The sequence below is a fragment of the Leptopilina heterotoma genome, unplaced genomic scaffold (assembly GCF_015476425.1).
Source record: "Leptopilina heterotoma isolate Lh14 unplaced genomic scaffold, ASM1547642v1 Lhet_261, whole genome shotgun sequence".
NCBI classification, from domain to species: Eukaryota; Metazoa; Arthropoda; class Insecta; order Hymenoptera; family Figitidae; genus Leptopilina; species Leptopilina heterotoma.
Genome location: NW_025110971.1, coordinates 723,786 through 747,305, shown reverse-complemented (window position 1 = coordinate 747,305; position 23,520 = coordinate 723,786). Strand labels below are relative to the sequence as shown.

The window sequence follows — 23,520 nt, the reverse complement described above, 5'->3', positions numbered from 1 at the left end:
CCTGCTCAGATGTTGCTCGTTCGAGAGTGAAATTATCAAATAAATTGCAAGGGGTGGTTACAACCTTTCAATCCGCTTTCCAGTCGATATAAAGTAATACAAGTCCGCCGTGTCGTACAAAACCGGCTTTTCTATCGTATCTCAAAAATACATACGGCCATTTTATCGACAGTTTTTTGTAAATCGAATTTTTTAATAATAAAAGTTAAATGCGCTATATCTTTTCAATGAATTTTTTATCTTGTAATTTAACAATCTTTGGAAATTTTCAAATTTATGTGTCAATATACACTTTTTTTTACTTTCGAATTTTATTATTATTTATTTACACTCTAAAGTTGTCTTTTGTGTGTACTTTTGTTTTTTATTAACTTTAGATAAATAGGATATTATATTATTATGTTATAATTATTTTTATTTTCTAATTAATTTCCAATTGTAATGATAAATAGAAATCATCAGAATTTTTTTCACTTATTTTCATTAAAAGACTTTAATTTTGTTAAAATATTATGTTTTGTCAAATTGAAATTACGCAGATTTTTGTTTTCTACTTCTAAGCAAAATTAGAAAATTGTTAAACAATTGTGATTAAGAAATAGAAAATTTATTTATTTCCCGTTATTTTTGTTTATGAATCACAATTTTTTGAACAAAATTAAATTATTTTGTTTTAGAAAAAGAAGAAAAATATTTGCTCAATTTTTATTTTTAATCTTATTTTTGGAACAAGATTTTCCACAGGAATTAATATATTCAAAAATTTCAAATTCAAACCATTTTTAAATTATCAAAATTATTAATTAAACTTCATCAAAATTATTTTTATCATTTTAATTCAATTATTATTTTCTAGAATATTAAATTATTTTTTATGAAAATAATAATTGAATTCTTTAAAAAAAATTATTATTTATGAAAATAATTAAATTTTTACATACAATTTTATTAAAATTTTTTTTTAAATACTTGAATTCTTTTTGGGAAATTTTATATTAAAATAGTAGATATTGAAAATAATTGAATTTAGAAAATGTTTTGAAAATAATTTAAATTAGGACAAGAATTTTTTTGACACTTATGAAAATAATTGAACTTTGGAGAAGAATTTTGTTATTTATAAATATAATTAGGATTCTTACGAGAATTTTTTTTCAAATTTTGAACATAGTTAAATTTTATAAGAAGAATTTTATTTAATTGAATAAAATATGGAAAATATTTTTTATGCCCTAATCTTAATTTTTTAACAATTTTATGATTTTTTTAAAGATAAGAAAAGAGAGCTGCTCGATTTTGATTTGCAAAACAAATAAGTTTTTTTATATTAAAAAATGTTATAAGCATTTTTAAAGCATTTAATAATTCTTTTAAAATAATAAAGATTTTTTTGAATTAATTAAAAAATTAAAATAATATAAATAAATTTAAAAAATGAAAGTAGTATTATTTTCTATCAAAACGTATCAAAAAAAACAAAAGCATAATTATGACTAACTTCAGGTCTGAACAGACTGAAAGAATCCATACGACGATTATTATAGTAAATTTATATATTTTTGTTTCTAAAAGATATAAAATTTCCAATGTCTTTTCTCGAATATGTTTCATGGAGTTTATTAAATTTTACATAAAAGACAAAAAAAAAACTTCTTTTCATTAGAGAGAAATTTATAGGATTTGGAATTCAAGATTGTACATTTCTGCAAAATGAAGTTTTCAAAGTATTAGAAAGATCCAAGTTTGAAAGCTTTTATTCCAAAGCACCCAAGTTTTGAAGAGGAAACTTTAAATGATTTTTGAGTTAAAGGAATTGCAGCTTGAAAGCTTTCTTGTCCTCAAGACGCTGACATTTTTATAGACACTAAGATTTTATTTTCAAACTGCTCGAATTTGAAAATCTTCCCGAAACCGGCCACTCACATAAATCATTTTTTACGATTTCTCCATTTACCACCACCAAAAAAAAAAGAAAGAGCTGTTAACTTTGAAATAAAAATTTTTCTCGAAAAATTTTATCAGTTAAGAAAATTTTAATAATATAAAATTATTTTAATTCTCCCTTGTTTTGGAATTTCAATTTATATTCGAGAATAGTTTGAAATTTTTGAATTTCTGTGATAAAAAAAAATATGTTTAAATTATTCGAGAGAATTTTTTTTTTGAAATCGTGGACTTGAAGCAAGCAGACGATCTGTCTGCGATTTAAAATTCTCTGTTTGTGTGGTTGTAGCCAAAGCATTTAGGTCACATAGTTCTCCTTTTGACTGAACAAGACATAAAGCTGACTTTTATGTGTCCCAGTTCGTCCAGTCTGTCAGCTTCCTCTAGGATGGTGATTACAAACAGTGAGCTTCATCTCTCACTTGCTGAGTTCCAGGAATATCACCTTCGTGTGCTTCCTTCTCAGCGTCTTTAGGATTCCTGACAGCGATTCGTGCTAAGGGAAACCCAGATTGCTGATCTGTAGAGCAATATAAGTCTCCCTCTAACAAACTTACTTTTCTAATGAAAATAGTTTTCCATAAACAGGGTTGCGACAAAAATTTATTTTTTTTCCCTGATTTCCAGACAAAATTTTGACTTCTTTCGTGACCATAAAATAAAATTTTTATTCACTCTAAAAATGATTAGATACTCAAAAAAAAATGTTCTATTAAATTTGTTTATGAATTTCTTCAATTGTAAAATTATTCAGAAAAACACCAATAACTTCATTCTTAAATAAATATTTAATCATTATTATTTTTTCGTAGGAATTAAAATTCTTCAAAACATTCAAAAATGAAACCTCTTTGAAATTCAACAAATTATAAGAATATTAATCGAAAACATTAAGAAATCGACCATTTCGAGTCTTCGACTCAAAATGATCGATATCATCATGTTTTCTAATAATTAAATTTATTTTAAATCAATTTTTATTTGAAAATTCTACAGGAATTCAATTATTTAAATTTTAAATGCGACTCTAAATAATTTATTGAATAATTTATAAACTATTAGTTACAATTAGTTTTAGTCATCGAAACATTTATAAACATATTAATTTTAAAGTCAGTAGTTAAAGTGTTTTTTATCAGACAATATATTTCTAAACGTACGTAATTTTAAAAACAGCAGTTAAAATCTGTTTTAGTTAGAAAAAATATTTCTAAACAGTATCAAATTTATGAATTAGTAATTAAAACCAGTTTTCGTCAGACGAAATATTTCTAAACAATTGTAATTTTAGAAATCAGTAATTAATATTAAAGTCAATTTGTTCATACTATTTTTTAAAATTAGATAAATGATTCTAAATATGTATTTTAGAAGTATGTAGTTAAGGACAATTTTAGTCAACAAAGACTCTTTAAAGCAAAGAATTTTAAACGTACGTAATTTCAAACACAGTAGTTAAAGTCATGTTTAGTCAGACTGTAACTTCTTCAAAATTATTTTCATCATTTCAAATCAATTATTATTTTCTACAATTTTTAAATAAAATTCTTCTTTAAATCCATTATTTTTAATAATTTTTGATAAAGTTACTTATGCAATTTTCAACTCCATTTGTTTACAATATTCAATTTCACGAAATTTTAATTATTCGTAAATTCTTCAAATTAAATATACATTAGAAACTAAAAACTTGAAATAATTTTAAAAATTTTCGATTGAGCGGTTTGAAAAACATTAATTCCTTAGAATTTTTAATAAAAAGTATGAAAAATTCAAATTTTTTAAAGATTTTAATTTGAAATGTTTACAAAATTCAATTATATCTAAAAAAAAATTGCAATTATTAGTAACTTCTCAAAAATTCAATTATTATCTGAAACTTTAACTCAAATTAATTTTTAAATAAATTTTTATTAGAAAATTTTACAAACATAAATGATTTATTTAATAATTGAATGTTTCTTAAAATTTTACATAATTTTATCAACGAATTTTTAAATAATGGAATTTTTTCAGAAAATTTTATTAAAATAATTGAAATTTTGCAATGAATTTCATTAAAAATTTTGAAAATATTTTAATTTTATTACTTTTAAAGATAATTTAATTTTTGTGGTGAATATTGTTATTTATAAAAATAATTAAATTCTTGAAAGGAATTTTAAGATTTAGGAAAATAATTAAATTCCTGAAAGGAATTTTAAAATTTATGAAAATAATTGAATTGCTGTGATGAATTCAATGAGAAATTTTAAAATATTTGATTTTTTCGAAAAAATGTTTGCAAATTCTATTTTAAATAATAGAATTCCTGTGAAATTTAAATTTTTTTGGAAAATAATTGAATGTTTGTATAGAATGTTATCAAAATTTTTGTTTAATAATTGAATTCTTATGGGAAATTTTATTAAAATAGTAGAATACTATTATACAAATCATTGGATTGAGAAAATTTTTTGAAAATAATTGAATTTTACAAGTGACTTTTATTAAAATTCCTGAAAATAATTGAATTTTGTCGAATAATTTTGCTATTCATTAATAAAGATAATTGAAATGTTGACGACAATTTTTTTTTAGATTTTTTGAAAATAATTGAATTTCACAATGAATTTTATAATAATTTCTGAAAATAATTGTATTTCAGGGATGAATTTTTCTATTTATAAAAATAATTAAAATCATAAGTTGAATTTATTTTTTTAATTTTTCAAAATAATTGAATTTCTTCGAAGAATTTTATTACTTTAAAAAATAATTAAATCATTGTTATTTAAGAAAATAATTGAATTTTGCAATGACTTTTATTAAAATTCCTGAAAATTATTGAATTTTGTTGAAGAATTTTGCTATTTATTTATAAAGATAATTGAAATGTTAACAACAATTTTTTTTAGATTTTTTGAAAATAATTGAAATTCTGTGAAGAATTTTATTAATTTAGAAAATAATTCAATTCTTGTTATGAATATTGTTATTTATGAAAATAATTTAATTTTACAATGAATTTTATAAAAATTTCTGAAAATAATTGAATTTTTGGGATGAATTTTTCTATTATTTATAAGAATACTTCAAATCATGCTTAGAATTTTTTTTTAATTTTTAAAAATAATTGAATTTCTGCTAAGAATTTTATTACCTTTGAAAATATTTGAATTTATGCTAAGATTTTTAGTACTTTTGAAAATAATTGAATCCTTGTTATGAATATAGTTATTTATGAAAATAATTGAATTTTGCAATGACTTTTTATTAAAATGTCTAAAAATAATTGAATTTCTAGGATAAATTTTTCAATTATTTATAAAAATAATTAAAATTATGCCTAGAATTTCTTTTTTTAATTTTTGAAAATAATTGAATTTCTGTAAAGAATTTGATTAATTTACAAAATAATTCAATTTCTTTTTATGAATATTGTTATTTATGAAAATAATTGAATATTTGGGATGCATTTTTCTATTATTTATAAAAATAATTTAAATCATGCCTAGAATTTTTTTTTTTAATTTTTGATAATAATTGAATTTTGCGAAGAATTTCATTACTTTTCAAAATAATTGAATTTCCGGAAAGAATTATTATATTTATTAAAATAATTGAAATAATGCCTAGAACTTAATTAACATTTTTAAAAATAATTGAATTTGGACGAAAAATTTTATTAATTTTGAAAATAATTGAATATTTGTAATGAATATTGTTATTAATTTATGAAAATAATTAAATTTTCCCCAGAATTTTATTAAAATTCATGAATAAATTATTGTCAGAAATAAAAAAAAATTTAAAGTTTTTTTTTGAATTCGTGATAATTTCATAGTTTATAAGGCAAACAAGAAAAGTACAAAAAATTAGGATTCTCTTATAAATTCTAAACATTTATTTTTTTCCGTAATTTCTCTGACCAATTCTACTTTCCCTGAATTTTCCCTGAATTTTTCCCCAACCTGTGGCAATCCTGATAAAATATTCTAGTTACTTTATTCCTCGACTCACTGCTTAAGTCCTCCTCCCTTTTTCTCCAACTCCAATAATTCTTTTAGGCATTTCAAAAAATTTGTCGCTATGCTAATACTTTCATATAATCTTAAAATCTCCCCATCAGTAAAATATTCACATTTGAGAATTGAGTTCCCCCTCTCCCCCCACTCATATATTTCCCAGTAGACTCTAGTTTCCTTTGTATTTCCGTTCGGAAATAAAACGTACTACTCCAATTTTAATTAATAATGGATCTTTTGGCAAAGTAAAATGCTACGTAACTTATATTGGAAAAAAAAGGATAAATTGAATAGGAAATGTAATAACGTGTGATTGATCGTTTATAATCAAACTTGGCAGTTAGTCAGGGAATAGGGGTATGAATCCTCGCAGGATCCTCCGGGCACTGAGTTCCGTTTCCGTTATGGCGGCCGAACCAATCCAATCGTATCAGAATGGATCTACCGCGAACGCGAAGCAGGAAAGCGTTTATCGCTCGTAAATACGACAAAACCCCCTTCTCTTTGGGGGGGGGACTGACCATACCAACCAACTATCATATGGTATGAGCCATACACTCAATGGGAAATCTCCCATTGGCACAGCTTGAGAGATTTTCACACGAAACTCTATCGAACAAATCCCTACTACGTTCTCTATAATCCCATCTAGTGTGCGATTTGCAAACCGTTTAAAACCGATTCTAACTGAGAACATTACTTGTCATTGAGAATGATATGTAGATATTGAAATTTCTCTCCTACTCTAAAAGTAATAAGTATTTCTGTTAATTAAAATTTTTCCCTTTTTTTATCCTAAATTCAATTCATCCTTTTTAAATACCTTAAATGTGAAAATTATTATTTATTTTAAAGTTACTAAAGTTGAATGTATGGCAAATGGTAAACACAGGGTTGTCACAGGTCAGGAAACTTAGAGAATTCAGAAAAGAATCAGGGATAGTAGAAATGGTCAGGGAAATCAGGAAAAAGTCAGGGATTTTTATTAAAAATACTGAAAAAAATTAAATTTTTAGAATTCATAAAAAAAAATTTTAAGTTTGGTGTCTTTTTGTTTTTGACTTATAAACTATGAAATTGGCAAGAATTCTAATACAAAACATTCAATTTTTTATATTTCTCACAATTATTTCTTTCTAAATAACTTAATTTTTGAACAACTATCATAAAATTATTGCCCAGAAATTATTTAATGAATAATTTATTAATTTTACATCAATATTTCAAATTTAATTGAATTCTAAAAGAGTTTCCATTACAATTTTCATAAATAGATGAACTTCAAAAGGTTTCAATTTAAAATTTTATAAAATTTCAATTTTGAAGGAATTTAATTAGAAATTTTGAAGAACTTAGATTTTAAAAAAATTTTAGTAGTTCAAATTCTTCTGAAATTAGTTAAATTTTTTAATACACATTTAATTAATTATTAAGAATAATAGATTTACAGAAGAATTTTAGTTAAAAACAATCAAAAAATAATTGAATCTTGGAGAAGTCACAAATGATTGAAAAAAATAGATTATTTTTTAAAGAAATAAAATTTTTGGCCAAAATTCAATTATGTTGAAAATTTTTTTAAAAATTCTCGTCCAAAATTCAATTATCTTTATAAATAATAAGATTCTCTCAAATTCAATTATTGTCAAACATTTTAATAAAATTCTTGGTAAAATTTGAATTATTATCAAAAATTTTACTTAATTCAATGATTTTTAATATTTGCTATTTTAATGAAATTTTCCAAAAGAATTTAATTTTGTAAACAAAATTTTAAGAAAATTCTATAGGCAAACATTTAATTATTTTCGTAAATAATAAAAATCCCAAAGAACTTTAATTATTTATCAATTTTTTTTATAAATTTCTTTGGAATAATTCAATTATTGTCATAAATAATAAAATTCATTGTAAATTTCAATTCTTTTCATAATTAGCAATATTCATCTAAAAAATTCAATTATTTTCAAAAATTTTTTTTTAATTTTGTTCAAAATTTTAATTTAATTTATAAATTGCAAAATTTTCATTAAAATTCCGTTATTTTCAAAAATTTTAATAAAATTCTTGGCAAAATTTCGTACATTTATTTATTATTTTCGTAAATAATAAAAATCACAAAGGGCTTTAAATATTTACAGACTTTTTATAAATTTCTTTGCAATAATTCAATTATTTTCATAAATAATAAAATTGTTTTTTAGATAGTCAATTGTTTTCAAAATTAGCAATTTTCATCACAAAAATTCAATTATTCTCAAAAATAATAAAATACTTTGCAAAAATTCAATTATTTTCAAATTTTTTAAAAAATTTTGTTCAAAATTTTAATTAAATTTATGAATAGCAAAATTCTTTACCAAAATTACGTTATTTTCAAAAATTTTAATAAAATTCTTGACAAAATTACAATTGTTTTCAAAAAATGTTCTCAATTCAATGATATTCAATCTCTACTATTTCAAAAAAATTCCCCCAAAAGAATTCAATTATTTAAAAAAGAATTGTAATACAATTGTACTCAAACTTTCAATTACTTTAGTAAGTAATACAAATTCCATAGGAATTTCAAATATTTAAAAAAATATGTCAGACATTTTTTTCAAAGAAAATCCATTATTTAGAAAATTTTTATGAAATATTTCGTAATAAATCAATTATTTTTATAAATAACAAAATTTTTTACTGGGATTCAATTATTTCCATAAATAATAAAATTCTTTTTCATGAATTCAATTATTTTGATAATTAAAAATATTCGTTACAAGAATTCCATTATTTTCAAAAATATTAAAATTCTTCGCAGAAATTCAATTATTTTCAAAAATTTTAACGAAAATCTCGTAAAAATTCAATTATTTTCATAAATAATAAAACTTATCGTAGGATTTCAATTATTTTTAATACAATTTTAAACACATTTCTCAAAAAATGCAATTATTCTTAGAAATTTTATTAAAATTCTTCGAAACAATTGAATTATTTTTAAAAAATTTGGATATAATTTGTATATTAAAATTTAATAATTATTTTTAATGCATTTTTAATTAAATTTTTTGAAAGAATTTAATTATTTTCAAAATTTTAATGGAATTCTTCGTAACAATTCAATTATTTATTAAAAAAAATTGTAATAAAATTCTATATAAAGTTTCAATTATTTTTAGAAATAATAAATTTCTGTTTGGGAATTCAATTATTTTCATAAATTATAAATCTCATGACCGAATTTTAATTTTTTTAAATAGAATTTTAATTGAATTCCTCGAAAAATGCAATTATTCTTAAACATTTTATTAAAATTCTTCGAAAGAATTTAATTATTTAAAAATTTGTTTATAAAAATTCTTTATAAGAATTCAATTTTAAGAAACATTCAATTATTCAGTAAATTATTTATTTTTGTATTTAAATAATTGAATTATCGTAGAATTTTCTAATAAATTTTCTAAAAATCTAATAAAATTCTATAGAATTAATTTTTTTGAAGAAGTAATTGAATTTTTTTTTGCAATTATTTGAAGTTTTTATTTTCAAATATATATTTAATTGAAGAATTTTTGAATAATAGATAAAATTTCGTAAAATTTAATTGTAAATAAACGGTTTTTGAAAAATTACAAAAAACTTTTTCAATAAATTATTAAAAATATTTGATTTAAAGAAGAATTTTAGTTAAAAATTCTAGAAAATAATAATTGCAATTTAAAATGACATTTTTGGATTCAGTGATGAGGGAATTTTTAAAAAAATTTTATTACTTCTTTCCAACGTGTATAAATATGAAACTCATTTGAAAGTCACTAAAGATGAATGTGTCACAAAATGGTAAACAAGACAAAAAAGCCAAACAAATTACCAACCATTAAAAATGAGTACAATAATTTTCTTTAATTCTAGAAATGAAAATAACGATTTCATTAATCTCAAACGTGACCGAGGGAACAAAACACACGAAATTGGTGTTTAAAAATAATTTATTACAACCGAGCTATTGCACATTACTTTTTTTAATTCCACTTAAAGGTCTTTTCTAGGAAACGTGCTTCGCGTTTTTTAGTGTCATTTCTACTTTTATGACAAATCCAGTTCAATTAATCGGAACAAGAAGTAGTAGTAGAAGAAGAAGAAGAAGAAGATGGAGAAAAAGATGAAGAAGATCTTTTCAATTGAAACGAGAGGAAAATTATTAATTTTTGAATTAAAGTTTCGAAAAAACGTTTTTCTTTGCACTCTGTCTATTGTAAATGTTTAATGAAACTTGTTCGAAGAATATTATACTTCTTTTTCGCAAAAAAAAAAAAAAACCCTATGTAATAAAAGTCTCTGGAGTGACTTTTCGCTTCTTTGATGAACAGTGCCAACAATGGAATATGTGATCACGATTCTTTAATAATCGGATAGCGTAGCAGACCGCGAAGCCCGATGGGAAAAACGTATTGCTTATGTACATATAACTGTACTTTTCAGGTCGCCTTTGGACTACCGAATAATCTCGAGAAATATCCAACGAATGAAAAAGTACAACGTGCTCCCTGGAGCGATTGAAACGGCGAGCCGCCAGCACTGCTGGGGGTCGATTTCACTCGGTTTTTAATCTTCTTCTCGCGATATGCGAGTGAAAGGGTGGAGGGGGGGGGGGGGTGGAAACGATGGGCGGTCACGCGATAGAGGCAAAGGCAAACCGCAGTCTATATGTCGCGTTGTCGTCGTGTTATTTTAAACGTGCCAACTGAAATCGCGTGTGTCATTTCATTACAACCAGCTCCTTCGTCATTCGGGAAATGAATTCACGTTTCACGTCATTTCTTACACATGGAAGCACACCTTTAGGAAAAAAATTGCGTTTTCTTTTTTTCTTTCTTTCTCTTTCTCTTTTTTTTTTTTTTTTGACTTTTGTGCTAGTTCACTTGTCAGAAGAAAAAGCGTTATTGGACATTTTACTAGAGGCGATTGCATGTGCCTGATTGAAAGTCTGCACGTACACTCCTATATAAAAACTCAGGAACAAAATCACTTAAGACCTCCTTATGTGGAATTTCTTAATTAAGTACCTACTTTCTTTTTTGAGTACAAACTTTTAGGGAATGTCAATTAAAAATAATAATCTAAGCATAGCTCATCGAAATATTAAAACTCTCGCGACACTTCTTTTTTTACTTCTTTCAAATTATTTGGGTACTATTTTCAAACACTAGATACTATTTTTAAAAACAAAGTTACTATTTATGGACTTATTTACATAAAAAAGCTAATTTTAACTGAGATTACTCATAAAATTACGAATAAATTGATATTCAATATGGAGATGCAAGTCTCCACCTGTGAACGCCAAGGTCGCCGCTAGATGGCAGTTCAGATTACAAAACCAGACTCCACGCCATCTAGCGATGATATTGACGTTCTCAAGTGGAGAAATTAAATAATATTTAATAATATTAATAATATAATAGTTAATAATAATTTAACAATATTATAAATACTAATATAATCCTTCAAAACTACATGAGTTTTGTGAAAATATCAAAGAGAGTTTTTATTAAAAAATATACTTTAAAGTTTGTAAGTTGAAATTATTCAAATATTACCATTTAAAAATTAAAAGTTTAGGACAAACGTAGTGTCCCGTCTTTCTCATTTCTCTAAATTAAGTAGTAACAACAAATTTAAGTCAGACGAAATAACACATTTTTTGTATTTTTCTACATTAAGTAGTGAAAATAAATTTCAGTCAGACATAATTTTCTATCTATCGAATTCTTCTAAATTTCATGCTTTTCCAAAACAAGTAGTAAAAATAAATTTCCGTCAGGGGTTATATAATATTTTTCGTATTATTAGTAAAACAAGTTTTAGTCAGTCATAATTTCTTCTCTTTCGTTTTTTTTCAAATTAAGTAGTAAAAGCAAGTTTTAGTAAGACGTCATATCTTATTTTTCATATTTTTCCAAAATAAGTGGTAAAAACACGTTTTAGTCAGACATAATTTAATATCTTTCGTATTCTTCTAAATTTCCCACTTTCTTCCAAATAAGTAGTAAAAACAAATTTTAGTCAGACGTCATATCTTATTTTTCGAATTTTTTCCAAAATAAGTAGTAAAAACAAGTTTTAGTCAGACGTCATAAACTATTTTTCATATTTTTCCAAAATAAGTAGTAAAAACAATTTTTAGTCAGACATAATTTCCTATTTTTCTAAATTAAGTAGTAAAACAAAGGTTTAAGTCAGACGTGATATGATTGTTTTATTTTTCTATATTGAGTAGTAAAAACAAGTTTTAGTCAGACGTTATATACTATTTTTCATATTTTTCCAAAATAAGTAGTAAAAACAAGCTTTAGTCAGACTTAATTTCCTATTTTTTGTATTTTTTTCAAAATAAGTAGTAAAAACAAATTTTAATCAGATATAAATTCCTAATTTTCGTATTTTTTCAAATTAAGTAGTAAAAAAATTTTTAGTCAAACGTAATTTTGTATCTTTAGTATTTTTATCAAATAAGTAGTAAAAACAATTTTTGGTCAGACATATTTTCATATCTTTCGCAATCTTCTAAATTTCGTACTTTTTCAAAATAAGTAGTAAAAACAAGTTCCATTTAAACGTACTATACTATTTTTTTGAAATTTTTCAGATTAAGTAGTAAAAACAATTTTTAGTCAGACGTTCTATACTATTTTTCCAAAATAAGTAGTACACAGTAAAAAGAAAGTCTTATTTTAAGGTAGGAAAGCAGCCTTAAATTAAGATGCAACATTTTTAAGGCAGTCAATGCTGAATTTACGCACGTATTTTGTATCCTTTAACATTATAGCAGGCAGTGCTGAATTTAAGACCGATCTCAAATTAAGATTTATTTTTTACTGTGTAAAAACAAGTTTTTGTTAGAAATAATTTAATATCTTTCGTATTCTTCCACATTTCCTACTTTTTTCCAAAATAAGTATTATAAACAAATTTTAGTCAGATATATATTTCTATTTCTCGTATTTTTCCAAACTAAGAAGTAAAAAAATTGTCAATCAGACGTAATTTCATATCTTTAGTATTTTTCTAAATTAAGTAGTAAAAAAAAGTTTTAGTCAGACATAATGTCCTATCTTTCGTATTTTTCTAAATTAAATAATAGAAATAAGGTTTTAGCCAGTTATAAAATTGATCTAATATTTATTTTAATTGATTGAATTTTTAAAGACTTATTTAGCGAATAATTTTACTGAAAATAACAAAATTTATTATTTTCAAACATCAACTTCAATTTTTTTAAGAATAATTTTAGATTCAAAATATAAAAAAATTCATGTACTTACTAATTAATTAATTATACAGAAATTTAATTAATTCAAATACAATTTTAAAAAACATTCTCGAAAGAATTCATAATTATTGTTAATAAATTTTAATCAAATTCTATATATAATAATTGGATTATACTAAATTTTTTTTACAATATTCTTTATATGAATTCAATTATTATCAATACAATTATAACTACATTTCTAGAAAAAATTGAATTATTTTCAAACAGTTCCATAAAATTCTTGAAAACAATTTAATTTTTTTCGAAAGTTGCAATAAAATTGTATTCAAGAATTAAATTAGTTGAATTTTCAAATACATCTTTAATTGAAAAATTTTCAAACTGTTGAAATTTCATGAAATTGAATTGCAAGTAACTCGATTTCAGAAATAATTTAGGTGAATTTTTATTTTCACTGAATAAATAATTTAATTGTCATAGAATTTAGAGAAAAATTTTAGTTAAAAATTCATGAATAGAATTTAATTTAAATTTCGAAAGTAATTTTAAAAAAGTTAGAGTAAAAAACAATTAATGCTTTGAATAATTTTACAATTAAAAATATTCGAAAATACTTGTATTTGCATATATTTTTTTGCTATTATTATTTTTTTTTAGTTTGTATTTTTTTGAGTGAAATAAAATTTATTTTGGGTCAGAGGGAAATAATAATTTTGTCTGAAAATCTAAATTGTCAAAAATGCAAGAATTTGCTTTTCTTTACTTTTGAATAATTTAAATATTTTGTAATAGAATTTGGACGCCTTTGATTATTAGATTAAATATTAAAGCCACAATTTTTCTGATGATATCAAAGTGAGATAAAAAGCGTATCAAAAATATTGCGAAGCAATGTTTTTGATTCGTTTTTTGTCTCAATTTGATATCCTTAGAAAAACTGAGAACACTTTATCGATCTCGTTTAATTCTTAAGAATTAATATTTAAACGGAATTTGAGACACAATTTCTCCTACATAATTAAAAATTCCTATAAATTCTATAATTGTAATTTAAAATCGTTAATTAAATGATTTTTCCATTGAAAACAACCTAAATGTTCAACGAACAGAATGAGAATAAGATTACGCTAAAATAAATATCAGTCTGCTAACATAGTGACTATATATTGACTTTGAGATGGAAGAAAGCCATTCGCTTCGGTCAATCTTTGCATAAAAGTTAGAAGAAACAAAAAACTTTGTTTCATCCTCTCAATCAAGTGAAACAAAATAATAAGCTTACAAGGTGAGAAAATTTTCTTTTTATCGGAAACATTCAAAATTTTTTCTATTCAGTATCTAAATAAAGTGTACTTATAATAAAAAATACATTTATTCATCGAACAATTCATGTGAATACAAATTATACGGTGACAGAGGCAATATATTTTCCACTATTCACGGAAATTTCTTCTAGCACGTCTAACTAACTCTTTTTATGAGAGAGAACCTTTTTATGGTTGTCCTTCAATAATAGGGCATCAATTTTAATACTTTTTCTTTATTTAGAAAATTGTGCGGTCATAAAAAAACACAGACCTATTGAGTCGTAAAATAAAAATTTACACGGCATGGATCGTAAAATATGGCATAATCGGAATCTTCTACATAAAGACTGTAGGTGAAGGTATTTATTTACTTTTTTAAAAAAAATCACAAAGAAGCAAGTTTTCACATTAATGAAAAAAAAATAAATTATTAAAAGAAAACTAAGGGGAGATTAATATAAAAATTGAATATCAATAAGTTTTCGAAATTTAATTAACTGGAGAATTTATAAATTTCTAAGAAAAAAAAACTTGTGTTCTACTTGAAGCACAAGAGCAATGTCAAACTAAATATATTCGTTATTCGAGCAATTTAGCTAACACTCTGGTGACCGAGTGTTGTTTTCAATACTATGCAAATCATCTTAGGGTCGAATCATACATAATTCATTTCCTCGTAATTAAACAAGATTTCTTGTACAGAAGTAAACAAGAAGGGTTACACTTCGAGAAAATGCAGAACCATTCTCGACAGAAATTTCTTGTATACAAAATTAAAATAACTCGAATTTTTAACACTCCATTTAATAAATTTAATAACCATCGCTAAAAACTTATTTTTAAAAATAAATTCTTAAAAGAAATTAATATTAAAAAATCCACTTTCTCATTTTTGATGTGAATGTAAAAAGAAAAAAAAATGTAATCACATTAATCGAAAGAAAAATAAAGTCAAAAAACATTCTTAGAGATAAAGAATTGAGACAAGAAAAACTTTCAAATGATAAGATGGAATAAAATCAAAAATGAAAAAAAAAGAATAATAAGGAAGAAGGCAAGTATGTTTAGGAAATCCTAATAAAACCAGAAGAAAGAATGCGATGAGGGTAAAATAAAAAGGAAAACAAGAGACGATGATGGTGAAATAAGATAAGGGTCAAGTTGTTTGTGGACAACCGGAAGCAAAAGTAAAACGACATAAAAGCGCAATTGAAGAAGAACAATAAATAGGATTAAAAGTCGAGAAAGAAATGCTATTAAATAAATAGTATCGTCATCAACATTAAACTGAAAATGTAGAAACTAAACTTGCACTTAAGATACTTAATGTATTTTAATACATTAAGTCCTTTAAAGTTTTATACCCATAGTGCTACGTCAAACAATAATCATTAATTTACTTTTATTTAGTTTCAAAAATTTATTTATTTTTGAATTTTCGAAAAACGAAGTCTGTTTTCTGATCGGTATAAAATTCAAAACTTCGGTGGTAACAATCGAGAAACTTTAATACATTCTCTCCCTTCATTTTATTTTACCTTCTTTTTTATTCATGAAGTTTTTTGGCTTTGAATTTTGTCATAACTCAAAAATAACCTTTTTTATAGTTTTTGTCCTTTTTTTGTAAAAAGATGAAATGAACGTTTAAATTTTTAAAATAATAAAAAAATTGTTCTTCAAAATTTTTATAAAATTTTTAAAAACAATTTAACAAATTTAAATAAAAATCTTTCAAACGATTCAATTATTTTCGAAAAACATTTTTGAAATTCCATTATTTTCAATATCTACCATTTTAATAAAAAAAATTTCCCAAAGAATTTCAATTTAGAAAAAAAATTATTTTTAAATTTTTTGCAAACATTCAATTATTTTCATAAATAATAAGATTTTTACAGGAATTCAATTATTTAAAAGACGAATTTAAATTAATAATTAATTAATTAATTAATTAATTAATTTTTAAATTCTTTTTCGAAGAAATTAATTATTTAAGAAGATTAAGAATTATTCTTAAAAATAATAAAATTCTTCTCAAGAATTCCATTATTTTTAGAAATTTTTATTTAAATTCTTTAAAATAATTTTAATAACTTTAAAAAAATATTAAATAAGCTTAAAAATTTTATTAAAATTCTTCAAAAAAATTAAATTATTAAAAAAAAATTTCATATAATTTGTATATTAGAATTTAACAGATATTTTTCAACGCATTTTTAATTAAATTTCTTGAAACAATTCAATTATTTCCATAAATAATTACACTTTCTCAACAATTCAATTATTTAAAATAAAAATTTTATAATTAGAATTAAATAAATATTTTTAATACATTTTTAATTAATTTCTTGAAAAAATTGAATTATTTTCAAAACTTGCAATATAATTTGCAATATAATTCTTTGCAACAATTTAATTAGTTTCATAAATAATAAAATTGTTAATTATTGAATTATTAATTATTCTCAAAAAATTTTCAAAATTCAATTATTTTCAATAATTACTATTTTAATAAAAAATTTCTCAAAAAATTCAATTACTAAAAATTTATTTTTATAAAATTCTTTCTAAACATTCAATTATTTTCATAAATAATAAAATTTTCAAAGAAATTCCACTATTTAAAATATAAATTTCATCGTATTTTTCGAAAAGAATCAATTATTTAAAAATATTTTTATCAAATTCTTCGCAAGAATTCAATTATTTTTAGAAATAATAAAATTCTTCCTAGAAATTCAATTTTTTAAAAAAATTTTATTAAAATTCCTTGTAAGAATTCAATTATTTTCATAAATAATAAAATTTATCGCAAAAATTCAATTATTTTCAAAAATTTTAACGAAAATCTCGTCAAGAATATTCAATTATTTTCATAAATAATAAAACTCATCGCAGAATTTCAATTATTTTTAATACAATTTTAAATACATTTCTCGAAAAATGCAATTATTCTTAAAAATTTTATTAAAATTCTTTGAAAGAATTGAATTATTTAAAAAAAATTTTGATTATAATTTATTTTATTAGAATTTAATAATTATGTTTAATTCCTTTTTAATTAAGTTTTATGAATAAATTTAATTATTTTGAAAATTTTTATGATATTCTTCGTAACAATTCAATTATTTTAAAAAATGTTGATAAAGCTCTTTATAAGAATTCAGTTTTAAGAAACATTCAATTATTCAATAATTTATTTATTTTTACATTTAAATAATTGAATTCTTGTAAAATTTTCTAATAAAAATTGATTTAAAAATGAATCTTAGTTAAAATTTTAGATAATAATTTAATATTAGAAGTTTTCTAGTGTAAATTTTTAGGAATATTTAAATTTCAAGAGATTTTTTTAATTGAAATTTTTGAAATTTTTAAGCATTGTAAAACTGTACCTAATAATATTTAAATTTTTATTTTTAAATAAAATTATGTAAGTTTTGAATAATTTTATTAAAATATTTTAACAAAAAAATTGTTTGAATTTGGGAAGAATTACAGTTGTAATTTTTAGAAATGGTAACATTTTGAAAATCTTTTTACATTCAAAATATTTCATTTACATTTAAAATATTTCAATTACTGTAGAAAAATAAATAATGTATTTGAATATTTATTTTAAAAAAATTATTCTATTTTTGAATATAATTTAAAAATTTGGAAAAAATTGAGTCGTGAAATTTAACTCTTCGATAGCTACTTTTTTTACGTCTTAAAGCAACTTTTTTAAAATTAATTATTGATTACAAAAGACTGAAGTTAGCGTGGTTTTTATTAAGTTTTTTTTTTTTTGCTTTAACTTTGGCAAAAGTAGCAAATTTTTAAATGCCTTGTGAAGACTATTAAGGGGTTTAAATTGAGAGACAAAGAAGGAAAATAGATCCCTTATAGATGGCTTATTGCAGTTTAGCCGATCGCAATAAATATTCATTTCGGCGGAGTCCGGTCGCAACTAGCGTTTATCATTAGCTTAAGCTTTTCAAGCTCGCAATTGTGATAATGTACTGCTGCAGAATATTTACCTCTTACTTGCGGTAATAAAAATGTATAATTTTCGATGTCGACTTGAACGTTAATTTTATGCAAACTACAAAATATCGTATTTTTTTACTCAACAAAATGAATATAATTATTTTTTAAAAAAAAAGTTCTTTTCAAAATTCTTATTTTAATTTTTGTCTTGTCTTTTTGTTTCCTAATCTGTTTCCTAATTTGTTTCCTCTACTGCATGTGATTATTATGTTCTCAATGGTAATTTTTTCGAACACTTTTTTCTTTAAATATTTATAGTAAATTGAGCTGAAATTTTGTACAAAAGTCTTAAATACAATAAAGAAGGGCAGTGATATGTGCAAAAGTTTTAATATTTTTTAAATTAATTATTACAAATTACTTCAAAATTATCAGTATTATCATGGTCAGTTTTAATTAATTTCTCTTCTTTACCGATTTCAAAGTGTTTTATTATAATTTATTTTTGAATTAGGAATTAAAATTTTTGCAACAACCTTCTTTATTGTATTTTAGACTTTTGTAGAAAATTTCAACTCAATTTATTAAATATTTAAAGATTTTGGTCGAAAAAATTAGCATTTAATTTCTAACAGTCATGCTGTTAAGAGTTGAATAAAAGGAAAGAAAGAGAATTAAAATTAAGAGTTAAAATTTTCTTACCTTTCGGCGGATTGACACGCAACGCAGATCTGTAGAGACTCTCCTCATCGTACCAATCAGCATTTCGAAGAACAGTCCTCGCTGACATTAGGCCTAAAATTATCATTGTCAACACTAAAATTCCTTTGGCCACCTTTTTACATCCAGCTTTTTTCGCCATTTCATAAGTCACAGAAATTGCCGCCCCAACAGTCAAACAGGCCCCGATACTCGGAAGATAGAGAATTCTCTCGGCTATAACGAATCCCACGTAAAAGAAGAGATTACTAGCCGGGAGGAAGGGAAGCACTAGAAAACCGAGAATAACAAGTAGAGCCGAAGTTGAGGAATATGTACAACCGATCGATGATTTTTTCTTCGGACAATGGCAATCGTTAACTGGACCATTGTTATTGTTGGCCGCGCGACAACCATCGGTGTGACAGGCACCAGTTCTTCTGCCGGCGCAAACGGGACATTTCGGTGTTGTGGGCCATGAGGAGGAGGAGGTGGAGGAGGTAGACATTGAATAGGAAGACAGTTCGAAGGTTGTTCGTGACCTTGACCTGGCCCTTCCTCGGGAAAGGCGAACTCGACGAACAGCCCAGAGTGTTGCAGTGCCGAGGGCAGCATAAAGGCAAACAGACTCGAGGTTTCGTGAATCTTTGAAGCTGGTTATTCTTGGCACAGCGTCCATGGACCAATCGAAACTCAGCGTACTGGGACAAAGCAGCATTCTGACACTTGCTGCTGGTAGGTAGAGAAATGTGAGACCTCGAGTTAGTCTCGAGGGATGTCGAGCTACTGGATTGTCAGCACTTGCGAATTCAGGAACTCTACCGCCGCCGATCCTCAATCTGCCAAGGGTCAGCATTGCCAAACTTCCTGCGAGGATTGTCGAACTTCTCCATTTCCCATAGCCATTTGCTGTGATCTGAAAAAATTTAAAAAAGTCACTCGTGATGAAAAAGGAATTTTTAATCAATTATTATTGTTACCTTAATTACAATTATTGTTACTTTTTCATCATGAAATCTACCATAGGCAATTATTTTTTAAAATAGTGAACTTCTAAATTTGGTAAATGGATCTGATAAAAAGTAAAAAGTGTTAGGATTATATAATCCGATTTTTAGTATACTGTTTTCGAAAATAAGTAGTAAAAACAAGTTTTAGTCAAACTTAATATCTCACTTTTGGCAATTTTCTAAACTAAGTAGTAAAAACAAGTTTAAGTAAAATATAATATCTTGTTTTTTTTGTACATTTCTACATTAAATAGTAAAAACAACTTTTAATCAGAAGTCATATCCTATTTTTCGTATTTTTCTAAAATAAGTAGTAAAACATGTTTTAGTCAGACTTCATTTCTTATTTTTCCAAAACAAGTAGTAAAAACAAGTATTAGTCAGACTTCATTTCGTACTTTTTTCTAAATTAAGTAGTAAAAACAAGTTTTAATCAGACATGGTTTCATATCTTTCAAATTTTTCTAAATTCAGTAGTGAAAATAAATTTTAGTCACACTTCATATCCTATTTGTCTTGTTTTTTCCAAAATAAGTAGTAAAAACGCGTGTTAGTCAGACATAATTTCCTATTTTTTGCATTTTTCCAAAATAAGTAGTAAAATCATGTTTTAGTCAGACATTATTTTCTTACTTTTCATATTTTTTTAAATCAAGTAGTAAAAAATATTTTAGTCAGACTTAATATTCTACATTAAGTAGTAAAAACGCGTTTTAGTCAGACATGATTTCCTATTTTTCGCATTTTTCCAAAATAAGTAGTAAAAACAAGTTTTAGTCAGACATAATTTTCTGTTTTTTTAAGTTAAGTAGTAAAGACAAGTATTTGTCAGTCTCAGGAAATATCGAGAATTAATATTAATATCCTATTTTTCGTATTTTTCCAAAACAAGTTTTAGTCATACATAATTTCCTATCTTTTATATTTTTCTGAATTAATAACGTTTATACAGGGATTCAATTATTATTCTATAAATAATAAAATTCTTTTTAGGAATTTAATTATTTTCATAAATAGTAAAACTCATCGCAGAATTTTCAATTATTTTTAATCAAATTTTTATCAAATTCCTCGATAAATCTAATTATTATTAAAAATTTTATTAAAATTCGTCAAACAATATCAATTATTTAAAAATTTGTTGATAAAATTATTTATGAGAATACAATTTTAAGAAACATTCAAACATACAATAAACTAATTTTTGTATTTACATAATTGAATTCTAGTAAAATTTTCTAATAAAAATTGATTTAAAAATAAATTTCAGTTATAAAGAAATGAATTTGAAAATTAAAAAAAAACTATTTCAAAAATGATTAAAAATAATGGATTTATAAAAAAATTTCAGTTAACACTAATAGTACTAAAAAAAATTTAATTTTGGAGAAGTTAAAAATTCTTGCAGAAATTCAATTGTTTTCAAGAGTAATAAAATCCTTCGCAGAAATTTAATTATGTTCAAAAATAATAAAATTCTTCTTAGGAATTCAATTATTTTCAGAAATAATAAAACAATGCAGAATTTCAATTATTTTTAATTCAATTTTAATCGAAATTTTCGGAAAATATAATTATTCTTATAAATTTTATTAAAAATCGTCGAAAGAATTTAATTATTTAAAAATATGATGATAACATTCCTTATGAGAATTGAATTTTAAGAAACATTTAATTGTTCAATAAATTATTTATTTCTGTATTTAAATAATCCAATTTTAGTAGAATTTTTTAATAAAAATTGTTTTAAAAATGATTTTTAGTTAAAACTTTAAAAAATAATTGAATTCAATGATATTCAATTTCTACTATTTTAATTAAATTTTTCAAAACAATTCAACTATTTAAAAAAAACAATTTGATAATATTCTATGCAAACATTTAATTACATATTTTCATAAATAATAAAAATTTCATTGGAATTCAATTATATACAAAATTTTTATAAATTTCTTCGCAATAATTCAATTACTTTCATAAATAATTAAATTTTTTACAGGGCATTCAATTGTTTTCATAAATAATTATTTTTAAATATCTTATTAAAATTCGTCAAAAGAATTCAATTATCTTGATAAATATTAAAATTCCTCCCAGAAATTAAATTATTTTCAGGAATTTCAATTAAATCCTTTGCAATTTCAATTATTTTCTAAACTAACATATATATTCATCAAATGAATTCAATTATTTCCAATAATAATACAATTTTTCTCAATAATATTCAATTATTTACATAAATAATAAAAATTTCATAGAAAATTCAATTATTTAAAAAAGAATTGAAATAAATTTTTTCGAAAAATCAATTATTTCAAAATTTGATAATACAATTCTTTATAAGAATGAAATTTTAAGAAACATTCAATTATTCAATAAAGTATTTACTTCTGTATTTAAACAATTGAATTCTTGTTGAATTTTCTAAGGAAAATTGAAATAAATTTTAGTTCAAATTTTAGATAAAAATTGAATCTTAAAAGCATTATAACATGAATTATGAGAAATAATTGATCTTTGAAAAGGTTTTTAATTTAAAATCTTTGAAAAATTAAATTTTTCATACTTTCAACTAACAATTCTGTAGAATTAATTTTTTTGAAAAAGTTTAACAGCATGTGACAGTTAAAAATAACAATATATATTAAAAATCCGGATTTTACGGACCAAAATTTACAATAATTCTATTTTACAAACTTCAATTATTTGTAAATTCTTCAATTAAATATATATTAGAAAATAAGAACTTTAAATAATTTCAAAAAAATTTAAACAACATGTGATTGTTACAGAATTCAATGTTAATTTTTTCGACCACTTTTTTCTTTTTAAAAAAAATTAATTCTACAGAATTGTTAGTTGAAAGTATGAAAAATTTAATTTTTCAAAGATTTTAAATTGGAAACCTTTTCAAAGATCAATTATTTCTCATAATTCATGTTATAATGCTTTTAAGATTCAATTTTTATCTAAAATTTAAACTAAAATTTATTTAAATTTTCATTAGAAAATTCAACAAGAATTCAATTGTTTAAATACAGAAGTAAATACTTTATTTATCTACAGAACTTTTTCAGCTGGGTTGGGTAATTTGTTTCCAGATAGTGTGAAAAAAATACACTATCGGAAAAAATATAACCCAACACCTTTTTCCAGTTTGTCAAGTAATTTCATTAAACTCCCAAGAATTAGCGGGGCAAACTATAAACGTCGAATGATAGTGTAACGTTCCAAGGAAGTCAGCTCATCAAAATGAAGTTTGAAGTAGGTTGTAAACTGAGTTTTCAGTTAACCAGTGATTTTGAGAAGCTACCTTC

At 22.9% G+C, this 23,520-nt stretch overlaps 1 protein-coding gene across 1 annotated transcript in view; it reads right to left on the bottom strand.

Moving 5' to 3' along the window:
- LOC122503425 (protein O-mannosyl-transferase TMTC2) overlaps positions 1–23,520 on the bottom strand; it is a 319,531-nt gene that overhangs the window by 153,124 nt on the left and 142,887 nt on the right. Inside the window, exon 4 of the mRNA XM_043613958.1 lies at positions 19,197–20,109. Coding sequence (XP_043469893.1) covers positions 19,197–20,109 — 913 coding nt within the window. The remainder of the gene's footprint in view (positions 1–19,196; positions 20,110–23,520) is intronic.